Below are 14,244 nucleotides of genomic sequence, written 5' to 3' on the forward strand. Positions count from 1 at the left end.
GGAGGGATGAAGGGGAGGGAAAGGGAGGAAGGGGGGGAAACTGTTACCACACCCCACCTGCTAGGCTGAAAGCAGGTTGGAGAGGCGCCAACAGAAAGGGACACAGGAAAACAACTCCCAGCACAGGATGAAGAAACCGGCTCCCCAGCTGAACTAAGAAAAGGAGGGGAGAACTAAAACAGTGAGCAGATTAACGAAAAAAGGGAGGAATCTCAGGCACTCAAATTGGAACGTGGGCATGCAGGCAAAGAAGGTAAACCGGGAGGGGGGGAACAACAAGGGATCGGAATGAAGGAGGGGTCAGATCAAGTATGCCACAGGTGAGGAGCAAAAAACAGGGTGAGTTCAAAAGAAAACAAACCGAAAGGGAGGAAATGGGGCTGGCAACCATGCCCGCACTGCGGGACAAGGGCGGGGCAAACGAACTAACCAAGGACCAACAAAGAAAGAAGCCCTGCAAAAAACAGAGCAGGGCAAAACAGAGCAAACGGGGTGGCTAGAAGGGGGCAGACAGGGAAGGCAGCAAAGGAAAAGGGGACAAATAGCTGCAAGAACAGGACAGTGGGCGAGGCAGAGGGGAAGGGAGTCCACCAGCCAAATGCAGCAGGGGAGGGAGGGCAAGTTCAAGGGAGCGGAGAGGGAACGTGCACCCACGTGTGCCCGAAAAACAAGTGCCTGCTCCCTGCGGCTACTGTCCCAAGATGGGAAAAAGGACAGAGCAAACTGCTGGGCTGGGGAGTGGAGAGCAGAGCCAGATAGTAATTGGGAAGGTAGAGGGGGTGGTGGCGGCAATAGGGGAGTGAACAGACCAACGGGAGAGCTCCACGCCAGTCCCCCAGCTCCCCACTACAACGGCACCTACCACCACAGAAGCAAGGATGTTACAAACCCCCTCCACAAAACAGGGCCTCCTCCACTCCCTCCCCAGCTTCAGCAGCAGTAACCAGGCTCTCCAAAAGCAGTAGCAAGGGCAGCAGCAACCCAGCTAGGGGAGGCCCCAAAAATGGTGGAAAAAGTGGAGCCTTACACTCCCCTCTGAGGTCATACCAGCAGGGTCCTCCCCACAGCAGCAAGCGGGGCAACCGGCCAGTGGGATGGTCTTAAAGGACTGGAAGGCAGACAGATCAGTCTTCTGAACGAGCAGGTCCCCTGGATAGCCAAACAAAGGCTACTCCAGACCAATTAAGACACCTGATGCCAATTAACCTATTAAGGCTGTTAGGCTAATAGAGACAGCTGGAACCAATCAAGGTCCCACTTATACTGTTTAAAAGCTCTCCTTCCAGTGCCCTCTGGAGAGCTGAGGTGAAAGGAGTTGGAGGAGAGGAAGCATTGCTGAACCTTGAGGTAAGGGTAAAGCTAGGAGAAGGGGACCATGGGGGAAGTGGCCCAGGGAATCAAGGCAGCATCAGTGGTGAAGGGAAAGCTGCCAACAGCTGCCACCATTAAGGTCACTGGGTTGGAACCCAGAGTAGAGGGTGGGCCTGGGTTCCCCCTGCCTTCCTACTCTACAGAGATCCTCTAGAGAAGGGAAGCAGACTCAGTCTAGGCAGGAGACTGAACTGTGCCTACTGAGTGCTACAGAGCAATAGAGATTAGGGTGGCTAGATGTCCTGATTTTATAGGGACAGTCCTGATTTTTGGGTCTTTTTCTTACATAGGCTCCTATTACTCCCCCATCCCCTGTCCTGATTTTTCACATTTACTGTCTTGTCATCCTAACAGAGACTGTGGGGTATTCCCCCTTCCCAACTCCTGCATTGGCTGGTGGTGAAAGTAATTGAATAGGCTGTGACTCTTGCCACTACACTGAGAAAGAGAGATCACATTGGGGCCTTATTGAGTTTGAGGCCACTGAATCTGCCCAGAAGTGTGGGATCCATCAATACAGGCTTGGAACTTTGTCACAATACATACTGTTTTCCAAATAGTTAGATACATGTCTAATTTATATGAGGAGGAGGATAAGACATCCCTTGTGTAAGTGTGCATTCTGGGATGATATTATTTAGATGAAAAGTTCACAAAAATATTCTGTACAATTAAAGGACAACAAAGAACAGCAAATAACTAACAGATGTTTTCTCCTAGATGTAGTTTATACTGTAGTTCTTCAGGTTTTCAACTGCGTTACTTCCCTACCTCCAAACTGGGAATTGTCTGTCTTTTCCCACGAGGAGCTTCAAAGAACAGCTGCTCTTTAGCACCAGTGTTGACTTGTAAAAGCTTCCCTGTAAAATATATAAATTACATACCAGTATATTAACACCAATTTGGAAATTCAACTTCACTGAACAAATGTGAATTTGGAAATTTTCTGTTAATTTCCACTTAATTCATTTTTTAAATTAATCATGCATTTAGTATTCAGTACTACTTGAGGAAAAAAAGTTATTCTTCCATGTGTGAGACAAAGCAAGGATTTCTTTTCTTGGAAAAGATATGCAACAGTACATTGCTCAGAAAGTAGAAATCAAACAATACATTACATGTAAGACATATAAGAATCTAGATAGAACTTTTATCTTACTTCATTAAATTGCCTTCTTTATAGGTGTCTAAATTAGGTATTTTTACCCACATAACATCAGCATCCTTAACTGAGGGAATGAATCTGCCATTGGCATCATAAATTCACATTCTGGGTGTACCAGATAAAATAAAGCATAATCTGCATGTTTAGGTTAACAGAGAATATTACCCTTTGACTTCCAATGAAATTTAGGCTCCTACATGCTTAAATCACTTTTGAAAATAGGATTTAGGCTCTCTTGAAAACTTTACCTATAATCTAATTTTGCAGTTGTCATTTATATCCACAAATTATTACTTGCCTCTGATGTCCCAGTCCATGTGTGTTATGTAACTGGAGGAGCCCTTGCAGATTCCTACTCGCTTACTGCTCATTACATTGTAGATGTCTACAAAGCTGTCACATGATGCCACTGCTAAGTATTTTCCAGCACCTAAAATAAATTGGAACATAAGACATTTTTCAATCACTTCAGTGTTTTAAACCTTAGTGGATAAGCTATTACCCTTTGACTTTTTGGATCTCAGTTAAATTCAATTTCCAGCTCTTTCTGAAATAGATGTGGTGATCCACAACCAACCCCTGACAGATTAGCATCTATATCACAAAATAACCAAAAATGTCATAGACCTTGTCTACACTTGTGGTGGCATGTAGGGTATGTGTAGCTACATGTGGCAGGAAAAGGCAGGCTGCATCTACACTCACTGCAGTGCATAACTATATGTGGCAGTGAAAGGCTCCAGATGCTCCCCACTGCTGGAGCCTTTCAATGTGGTGAAGAAAGGTTCTGGCAAGGAGGAGGCAATAAGACACTACGCTGCTAAAAAGAGCAGTGTAGACAGGGCCCCAGAGAGGCACTGCTTGGGCATGTAGAGCACATGTGTAGGGTATATATATCTTGGGGTTCAGGCATGCACTCTACTTTACTCACCCAATCAGTGCCTCACTGTCTACACCAGTGGTTCTCAACCAGGGGTTCGCGTACCCCATGGGATACGCAGAAGTCTCCCAGCGGTTACATCAACTCATTTAGATATTTGCCTAGTTTTACAACAGGCTATATAAAAAGCACTAGCAATGTCACTACAAATTAAAATTTCATACAGACAATGGCTTGTTTATACTGTTACATTTCAGAGTATAGTACATAGATGTACAATCTTTATATTACAATTGATTTATTTTATAATTTTATGATAAAAATGAGAACATAAGCAATTTTTCAGTAATAGTGCATTAGGGCTTTCCTCCCCCTTGCTTGGTTCTTGTCAAGCAGACAGAAAGCAGAAGACCATAGTCCAAAGTGCAGGCAAAGTGATGTTTATTGGGGTTAATCTAACAAGCATATCCATAGCTCTGTACACCGTAGAACTTTCCTTCTTCCCCTGCCCTTTCTTAGCAGGCATAATTATACCTGTAGTGCACGCCCTTGGTCCCACCCCTTACAATTTATGGTCGTGTTCCATTTTGGAGGGTCTTGAGTCTGAGGGCTTTGGTACCACCTCTTTTGTACCCCATGGGAGGGGGTAAGCAGTGAGGTTATGTTTCAGCCAGTGTCACCTTTTCTCTGTTTTTTTAGTATTTTTTTTTTTATGCTTTTCCCCCTCATCCCATCTTGCCCCTCCTGACTGGTTGCTTGGCCTTGCCTTGATATAGGAGTCGAGGCAGTCTTCAAGTGTATGCTCATATATTAAACTCCCATCATACCCAGCAACACTTTAACTCTCTTCCTTATCTCACCTCATTGTGCTATAAACGCCATCTCTTTAGGCAGAAGTAAACAAAGTGTCTTTGTTCTTTGTTCACACATTAGTATCAAAAATCAAATTCAAAATTCTATCCCAGGCTAAGAAACAGGCCTATATACTAACACTGTGCTGTGACACTTGTATTTTTGTCTGATTTCGCAAGTAGTTTAAGTGAGGTGAAACTTGAGGTACGCAAGACAAATCAGACTCCTGAAAGAGGTACAGTAGTCTGGAAAGGTTGAGAGCCACTGGTATACACCGCTAGTTATACTCCTCCCAGCTGGGTGTGCAGTGTTTGCACTCTACACCTGGTTGTAAGGCTAAACATTCCCATAGTCTGACACAGACAACCCCTGTATCTTTAAGGAACAATCAGAAGTGAAAACTTGAAAATCCAACCATTCTTTCCTTCACAGAGGAAGGCATGTGTAATATTAAGGTTGAGGTAACAGCAGGGAAGAATTTGTGTGATATTTTGCACCATGTATCTGCATCAAACTTTGTCTATAGGTAACAAGACTGCTTCCACTGAGGTGTTAATGCCTGGGGCTATACATTTGGGTTCCTAAATGGGAGCTGAGCTCTTCCAAAAAGCTGACCCCAATCAGGGGTGCTGAGCACTTTCAAAAATCTGACCCTAAAGCATTAATTGCTCTCTTTAGCTATGAGTAAAGTTTCATGAAGATACATAGTGTAAAATGTCACACAGAGACTGTCCTGTAGTGACCTCTAACTAATACAAGTTGCCAGATTTTCCAGAGCTCACAACACTTAGCAGTTCTCATTATTTGCAATAGGAGCTAATCACCTGAAAATCTAGTCATTACATTTATGTATCTAAATATGAGCTGAGCTCTTCTGATAATCCTGCCCTTAGCCTCCAAAGTGTGATAATGTATCCAAGCAACATCAAATGATAATATTAATTCCATTTACTAAACAATGATAGATATAAAACAGGAGAACAAATTTTCATTTTCCCGTTCTTTTGAAGGCGATCCAGAAGGTCCACAAGAGATGAAGAATAAGATTTATGTCCATTTGTTTCTTTCAAATTTCCATAGAGTGCATAAAGACAGGAACATTATCAAGGTTTTAGATCTGAAAAGTGACCTTTCTTTAAAACATTCTAACAATTGATTTGATACAATTATGGAGAAACACAAGTGTGTTCAGTGAAGAAACCAAAAATCCCAGTATGCATGCTTATAATTTACCACAGATATGAAGTTCAATCAAGTTGGCTTTGATAATTATCACTTTAATGGATCACTCACCAGGAGAAAATCTAATCTCTGAAATAACATCCTTCCTGTGGTGGAAGGAGACTAAATCCTCCAGAGTGTCTGCATTCACCATCAAGAAACTTCCATCATTCAGACCTACACCCAATGCCTTTCCATCAGGAGAAAAGCAGCAACATCTGCCCCCTGGAAGAGACACACAGGAGCTATTTACTTATTCTTTCATTAAATATTCTCAATTTCTGGCTTACCTATTTGTCCAAAAGTTAGGAAAGATTACTCCTGCAGTCTATGTAAACCACACTTTTTTTTTTTCCCCCAGGAAGAATTCAAAGAGATAATACAGACCCACTTCCATGAAAGTACACAGATTCTGTTACGGATAAGCAGAGGTACAACTTCATATTTATTTGTATAATTTGATTTTTTTTACTGATATTATCAATATTTATTTTACATTAGTGATCAGGGTAAAGATGAATATTGTTTTACATATTTCTATGTTGCTCACCACAATAGCAATTGGTGCCAGTTGTTTGCTACAATATGCTCTCCTCATACCAAGTGTATAGCAAGGTTCTTCATATGCCATCAGTTACAGTATATTTTCATCTGTCCATGTGCAGTTTGACTATGCAGCATAATGCTGAACACTATATACTTAGCCCTTTCTTTCCTTCTCTTCAGATTTCACAGAATCTTCTTCTAACATTTCTAAAATGTGCTCCTCTTCCTCTAATTTCACTGCTCAAACCCTGGTGTATGTCAGAGTTCTCTTTCCTGGACTACTGCATCTGGCCTGATCTTTTCCTCTCTGGACCCCACCACTTCTGCCTGTACAGAATTCAGCAGCTAAAATATTCTTCCTTTCCCATCACTTCCTCTGCATCAAATCTGGATTCTTCCTTTTTTGCTTCTTTTGAACTGTTCTTCTAGCTTTGTCGCTCATGTCCATTCCATGCCCAGTGTGTGTGCACCACGTGCACTGATGCCAGAGATTTTTCCCTTAGTATCTGTTGGGTCGGCTCTAGTGCCCTCTGGAGATGCGTTTGTATACGCTGGTATAAGGAACGCCACCAGCCATGCACCCTCTCAGTTCCTCCATGCTGGTAACTCCAACAGAGGAGTAAGAAGGTGGGTCATGGAATGGACATGAGCAACACCTCTTGAACAGTTTTGAAAGGTTAGTAACCATTTTTTCTTCAAGTTCTTGCTCATGTCCATTCCATGCTAGATGATTCATAAGCAGTACCCCAGGAGGTGGGCTTGGAGTTCATGGATGTGCTGACTGCAAAACTGCTTTCCCAAAACTGGCATCTTCTTGGGCCTTTTGATGGGGTGAACTCATTCCGCACTGGATTGGGAAGGGTTAACTCCCCACTCTGGGCAGAGGAAGCCACGCCCCCCGCATCCCTACTGGGCATGCTCCAGGTGTAACACCACTATAAGAAGGGGCAGCCCAGCTCAGTCTGGGTTCTCCACCAGAGAGGAAGGACACTCCTTGCCAGCTGCTGCCCAGGAACCACTGGAGCTCCAGAACACGGAAGTCAGAGATGCTGAGGCCCAAGCAGATGCCCAGCTACCTGTGGACACCCAAGGGAGGTCTGAGCTACAGGAAGTTGCACTGGCTGAGGAACCCAGAGACCCCGAAGACATGCAGACCGCCACCAGGAGTAACACGGTAGGAACACTGGGTGGGGACTAGCCAGTCACCCAATGATGGTCAGCGTATTGTGAACAGATCCCTGCTGACCCAGTGGCAGACACAATTGACACTGACAGGGCCCTGGGCTGGGATCCAGTGGAACAGGGAGGGTCTGGGTCTCCCTACCTGACCACCACCCACTCTCCCAGGGTGACAGCCCACAGACCCCAAGTGGCTGTTAGGCCATACAGCCCCACCTAGAGGACAACTCTATTGACTCCAGCCACTAGGTCATACAGCCCTGCCCAGAGTGCAACTCTACTGACGCTGACTGCCCTGTGACACGAACCTGGGGTATCTCTATTGACTTTGGCAACCAGGCCTTACTGCCTGGAGGGTAACTCTATTGACTCCTGTCGCTAGGCCATACATCCCCCACCCAGAGGACAACTCTATTAACTCTGGCCACCAGGCCTTATTGCCCTGCGAACCTTGGGTATCTCTATTGACTCTGACTGTTAGGCCTTGCTGCCCGGCAAACCCAGGGTGTATCTATGGATTCTGGCCATTAGGCATTACTGCCCTGCAAACCTGGACTAGCTCTATGGACTCTGGCTGCTAGGGATCAGGGCGATTACATAGACTCTGGCCATTGGGCCATAGAGCCCTGCAGGTCAGGGCAACTCTATGGACTTCAGCCCTTAGATCTCACGGCCTAGAGACAGAGGCCAGCTCAAAGGATGGGATGAACTCACCCGGCACTGGACAAGGTCTCCCCACCCATCACAGGCCTATTGGGTGATGGTACATTGGGATGCGTAGGTATGAAACAATGACCAGGTTGCAGCTCTGCAGATGTCCTGGATTGATACCTGGGCAAGGAAGGCTGCTGATGAAGCCCAGGCTCTTGTGCAATGAGCAGTCACGATGGCTGGAGGCTGGATGTTCGCCTGTTCATAGCAAGCCCTAATACAGGCAGTTATTCAGGATGAAGTCTTTGGGTTGACACAGCTGTAGCCCTTTCAACTTTTTCGCTATTGCTACAAAGAGTTGCATAGATTTGCAGAAGGGCTTAGTTCTCTCAATATAAAAGATGAAGACTTGCCTAATGTCCAATGTATAAAGCTATTGTTCCTCAGAGCTTTTGTGAGGTTTTTGGGAAGAAGACAGGTAGAAAAATGACCAAAGGCACCACCTTTGACAGAAAGACGAGATGGGGGCAAAGTTGTCCTGGAAGAACAGGTGGCTCTGACATAAGGGCCCTGATCTCAGAGACCCTTCTGGCCAAAGTAATTGCCATCGGGAAGGCTACCTTCCAGGAGAGAAGTAGTAGGGAGCATGATGCTAATGGCTTGAACACCAATCTGCCATTCACTGGGGGGAGGAAGTGGAAGGCTCAGATGGCTGCCAGATGAACCATAATAGATGAGTGCCAGACCTTGCTGCTTTAGGTTGAGCAAATAATCAAGGATAGAGTGAAGAGAGGATCCAGATGGAGAAAGATCCTGTTCAAAGGCCCAACAAGTGAAACATTTCCACTTGGCCAAGTATGCACCCCTAGTGGAAGGCTTTCTACCTCACAAGAGCTGTCAAACCTCTTCCGAGCATGCCTTTTCTTCAGGGTTCAGCCATGCAGCATCCATGTAGTTAGGTGCAGGGAGGTGAGGTTTGGGTGAAGCAACCGGCCATGGTCTTGTGAAATCAAGTCCGGGCGGAGTGGGAGCACAAGTGGAGCTGCCACTGAGGTCCCGAAGTGTCCCGAACCAATGCTGGCATGGCCATGCCAGTTCTATCAGGATAGCCCTTGCCTTGTCCTGTTTGATTTTTAGGAGAACCTTATGAACCAAGGGGATCAGTGGAAGGCATACAATAGGTGGTCTGCCCATGAGAGCAGGAAGGCATCAGAGAGGGAGCCCAGGCTCTGCCCACGCAGTGAATAGGACTGATGGCATTTCCTGTTCTGCCTGGTGGTCCACCTGGGGAGAAGATGACACTGACAACCTCTGGGTGAAGAGACCACTTGTGGTGAGAGGAGGAAGAGGACTTGCTGAGGTGATCTGCCAACATGTTCCAGGCTCCCAGGTGGTGAGATGAATGGAGTGTCTTGCACAAAAGTCCCCACACAGCAAGAGCTTCCTGACAAAAGGGTGGAGGATTGGACCCCTCCTTGCTTCTTGATATAGAACATGGCTGCTGTATTGTCTGTCAGAACTTGAACCACCTTGTCTGAGACCCAGAGAAGAAACACTTAGCAAGCCAGGCACACCGCTCTGAGCTCCCTGACATTTACGTGCAGGGAGTGTTCTTCTTGGGACCAGAGGCCCTGAGGTTGTTGTTGTGATGGACTCCCCACCCTAGGTCTGACACATCCAAGATTAAAGATACTGATGGCTGTGGGGCCACAAACGGCACTCCCATAGTTATTGACTTTAGCTCCTTCCACTAGCTCAGGGAGGCAAGGACTGGGGGAAGAATCCTAAGACTGAGTTTGTGATACTTGGGGAGTATACTGACACTAGCCACATCTGTAGGGGACTGGGGTGCAGTCTTGCATCTTGAACCACATAAGTGCAAGCCACCATGTGACCCAGTAGCTTGAGGCACACTTGAGCTGTCATGATTGGGTGGGCCACGACCTTTGTTCATATCAGGTTTGCCATTGTCTGGAATCGAGCCTCTGTCAAGAGGGTACTGGCCTGGGTCAAGTCGAGCACAGCCCCAGTAAATTCTATTTCTGAAATGGGAGAATTGTTGACTTGCTTGTTTATCAGCAGGTCCAGCGCCCTAAACATGGTTCAGACTGTGCTGATGCTGTCTTACACTTGAGTCTGCAACCAACCTTGGATCAGCCAGTTGTTGAGGTATGGGTAAACCTGAATGCCTCGCTGCCTAAGGAAGGTTGCTACAACTGCCATACACTTTGTAAAAACCCTGGGGGCTGCTGATAGGCCAAAGGAAAGGGTAGTGAATTGGTAATGGCAATAACCCACTACAAACCTGAAATCTTCCATGGCCACAGAAGATAGAAATGTGAAAGTATGCATCCTTTAAGTTGAAGGTGGCGTATCAATCTCCTGCATCCAGGGAGGGAATGATGGAACCCAGGAAGACCATGCAAAACCTCAGTTTCCTTGATCTCTTGAGGTGATGCAGGTCCAGGATGGGCCAGAGCCCCCCTTTTGCCTTTGGGATTAGAAAATATCGGGCATAAAACCCCTTCTCTCTCAAATCCTGAGAAACTTCCTCCACAGCCCCCATATGTAGGAGGGATTGCACCTCTTGGACAAGCAGCTGCTCATGAGAAGGGTTCCTGAAGAGGGACAGGGATGGGCAGCAGGAGGGAGGGTTGTATAAAAACTGAAGGGTATATTGGACTGTCACTGTGCTCAGGACCCATCAGTCTGTTATGGATGCCCAAACTGGGCTGAAGAGCGACAGATGGTCGAAAAATGAAAGAGGGACAGATCTGAAATGGCAACTGGTACAGCGCCCTCTGGCGCACCTTCAAAAGGCCTGCTTGGGCTCGCTGGAGTATCTCTGGGGCCCTAACTGAGAAGCTAAGGTAGACGGGGTGGTTGGCGCCGCTTAAAACCTCTGCTCTTCTCTTGTAGGGCTCCTGTCTTGGAGGTCCTGAGAACTAAGGAGGCTGCTGGGGCCTGATGTGTTTTCTAGAGGTAGATAGAGCATACAGGCCCAAGGATCATAGTGTGGCCTTTGAGTCTTTCAGTCCATGAAGTCTCATGTCCATCTGTCCCGAGAAAAGAGAGGAGCCTTCAAATGGGAGGTCCTGGATAGACTGTTGGACTTCCTGGAGAAGGACAGAGGTCTGGAGCCAGGAACAGCACCTCATGGTGACCACAGAGGCTGTCTGGACCGCTGAGTCGGCAGCATCCAAAGCCGCCTGGAGAGAGGTCTTAGCCATATTCTTACCCTCCTCTAGAAGGACTGCAAACTCCTGCCTTGCCTCTTGAGGCAGGGAGTCTTTGAACTTAGTCAGGCAGTCCCATAGATTAAAATTGTATCTTCCCCAAAAGAGCCTGCTGATTGGCAATACACAGCTGGAGGCTACATGTGGAATAAACTTTTCTTCCAAAAAGGTCCAGTTTCTTAGCATCCTTTTATTTTGGAGTAGCATTTGACTGGCCCTGCCTGTCCCTTTTGTTCACTTCCGACACCACCAGGGACCCTGGGGGAGGGTGTGAGTACAAATAGTTGAGAAGCTGCTTGCTGGCACATAATAGATGCTTCTCTGCCCTTTTTGAAGTGGGGGCCAGAGAAGAAGGAATCTGCCATAGGGCTTTGTCTGATCCCATCATTGCCTTATTGATGGGCAGGGCTACCTTGATATCCTGGCTGCAGCAACTGTATCCAATAAGGCTGTGTGATGTCTTTGAGCTCCTTGATCTCCAAGACCAAGTTTGAAGTGACCCACTTCAGAAGATCCTGACTTCATCCTGGGGAAATAGTCTGCTGGCACCTGCAACAGCTTCATCTGGGGAGTTTGAGGGGGAGGCTTTCATCGGAGGAGGGACTCCTTACTCTCCTTCTGCCTCGACTATACCCACTGGGCTTTGGTACCTGGGTCAGTGCTGGAGTCTGGATCTGATGCTGAGCAGGAAGGAGCAGTAGCCTGCCTCCAAGAGGCCACCATGTAGGAGAAGTGGGAGTCAGGCCCTGGTACCAGGGGAAACTCCCAGGGGTTCCAGTAGGGGCACTACATCAGCCAGTGACCCACTAGCCAGGCACCCACCTGAGGACCGGCAGTAAAGCTTGGTGGGGTGTAGGCTGGGAACCGATGGTGGGCTTTTCTCAGTACATAGGGCTCCTCTTCAGAATCTGGAGAATGGTGCTGGGAAGAGCTTAGTGCCAGGAGACAGGTTTGAGGGTGGCTTTCATTAGGATAGCCTTCAGTCTGATGTCCCAGTCCTTCTTCGTGCAGGGTCTGAAGTCTTGACAGATTTTGCATTTGTCCTTAAAGTTAGTTTCCCCAAAACTCTTTAAACAACTCGAATGCGGGTCACTCACTGGCACAGATTTGGCACAAGGCATGAAGCCTGGGGACCAGAGCATGCCCGGACTCTGGGGTGAAAAGTCCTTTGATTATAAGAACTATATATACTAGCTATATACAGTGCCACAACTTGCAAAAGACCATATACACTAAACCAGGGGTCTGCAACCTTCAGCATGGGGCCCATCAGGGTAATCCACAGGCAGGCCATGAGACATTTTGTTTGTTCACCATCCGCAGGCACGGCCCCCCGCAGCTCCCAGTGACCACAGTTCGCCGTTCCCAGCCAATGGAAGCTGCGGGAAGCGGCAGCCAGCATAGGGTGACCAGACGTCCTGATTTTAATGGGACTGTCCCGATATTTGCTTATTTGTCCCGCGTCCCGACCTACCTTCGAGCTCTGCCCCCTCCCCCCCCACATCCCAATATTTCACCTGTGTGATCTGGTCACCCTAAGCCAATATGTCCCTGAGGCCAACGGTCCTATAGTATTAACTATACTATAATTCTATAGTATTAACTTCCAGTAGCCTGTTTCTTGTCCCCACTCTGTACCTATTCCGCCACCAGCAGCATATCTCTCTAACTAGTTCCTATTCCTCCCTCCTACAGCCAGTCTCTGTCCCCACAGACCCTCCTCCTCTCCTCTGCAGCCTGACTCTGCCTTCCCTCCCTACTTCTCACTCTCGCAGCCTATCTCTTCCCATTTCCACAGGCCACAGCCTGCCTCTCCCACTCCATCCCTCACCCCTTTGCATTCCCAGCTGATTCCTTCTCATTTGTCATACTAGGGGCATGATCTCACTTCTGATGCCTGGCACTACAGTGTCCCTACTGGCTGGGAGGAGTACTTGCAAGGGCACATCTACTCAGCTCCTGCAGCCCTGAAGTGGAGCGCACCCAGTACAGGCATAATCTTCAGAGAATTTAGTTGCTAAACATTAACCAATATCTACTCAGCATGTGCAAACTGTAATTTTCAGAAGTTTGTTACTCTGCCAAGTGTCGATGGATTTTTACAGGAAGGAGACATCCTGACACAAAGGCAACACTCCTGCTAAATTTCATGTGCCTATTTTAAAGCACAGAGGTGCTGCAGCTTCTCAAGGAAACACTAAGTTTTTTAACATGAGTAAAACAATGTATTTTTCTACCATGTTCTAGGAAACACAAGAATCATTTTTGATGAATCTTTACAAAACAAATTCAGCCTGAGGCATACACCTGGCAGGGAAAATGTCAGCCTAACAGTTAAACTTTGGGAAAGTTATACGCAATTGAAAACAGTCTTATAATGGCAACCTTAACTATAGGATTCACTACCATCTCCACCTATAATCAAGACTTTTTTCTCTGTTCACACACACAAAACTCAACGGGGCCCTCATCCCTATGGGTTTTGACTATGACAACTTCTTCCTCACTGGCCTTGTTGAAACCCACACACCATCTATTCAATAAATAGTTGCTAAGACTATCAGTCTTGCCTATTCTTCCCACATCACTCCCCTCTTCTGCTGTATCAAATTCAAACTTCTTGCTCCCACCTTTAAAATCCTACAGCGCTGCCTGTCCCTACTTGTCTGTTATTGTATCATCCTCCCCTTCCTTGCTCTAGCTGCTTGTCTGGTTTTGCCACAAGTCTTCATTCCTTCTGCCACAACATCCCTTACATATGCAACAACCTCCCTGAACTAGTCTGTAATACTACTATACCGATCCTCCTTTATGTTGTTAACCATATTCTCCCTGTACTTCCCTCCTATTGTTTATTACCCTCACTTATTGCATCTTGTGTTAAATTAGATTATAAACTCTTCTAGGCAAATATTATGTCTTCCACAGTGTCTAGGACATTGGAGCCCCTCTCCAGATTAGGGTGTTTGGGTACTTCTACAATATAATTAATTAGGAATTTTCTTCTTCTTAATAATAATAATTGATGATAGTAATAACCATCTTTCAGAGAGCTATCATGATATTTTCTGTCAGCTTACATATACTTCCTGGCAGATCATCTCCCCAGTTTTAATCCAAAACAAAAAATCCTCACAAAATTA

The 14,244-nt window shown here is 46.5% G+C and overlaps 1 protein-coding gene and 1 long non-coding RNA gene across 6 annotated transcripts in view; one reads left to right on the plus strand and one right to left on the minus strand.

The window, feature by feature from the left end:
* The window catches only part of EML5 (EMAP like 5), a 303,917-nt gene that overhangs the window by 103,030 nt on the left and 186,643 nt on the right, over positions 1–14,244 (minus strand). For all 5 annotated transcript variants that reach the window (XM_042858583.2, XM_042858582.2, XM_065593492.1 and 2 more), the window contains 3 exons: positions 5,562–5,714; positions 2,835–2,966; positions 2,143–2,231 (listed from right to left, as the gene is read on the minus strand). In XM_042858583.2, the coding sequence (XP_042714517.2) occupies positions 2,143–2,231; positions 2,835–2,966; positions 5,562–5,714 (374 nt within the window). The remainder of the gene's footprint in view (positions 1–2,142; positions 2,232–2,834; positions 2,967–5,561; positions 5,715–14,244) is intronic.
* Positions 1,274–10,923, plus strand: LOC135983185 (uncharacterized). The gene is made up of 3 exons (XR_010600724.1): positions 1,274–1,347; positions 5,851–5,920; positions 10,785–10,923. It is a non-coding gene; the product is annotated as an uncharacterized LOC135983185 (long non-coding RNA).

The sequence above is a fragment of the Chrysemys picta genome, chromosome 4 (assembly GCF_011386835.1).
Source record: "Chrysemys picta bellii isolate R12L10 chromosome 4, ASM1138683v2, whole genome shotgun sequence".
Classification (NCBI taxonomy): domain Eukaryota; kingdom Metazoa; phylum Chordata; order Testudines; family Emydidae; genus Chrysemys; species Chrysemys picta.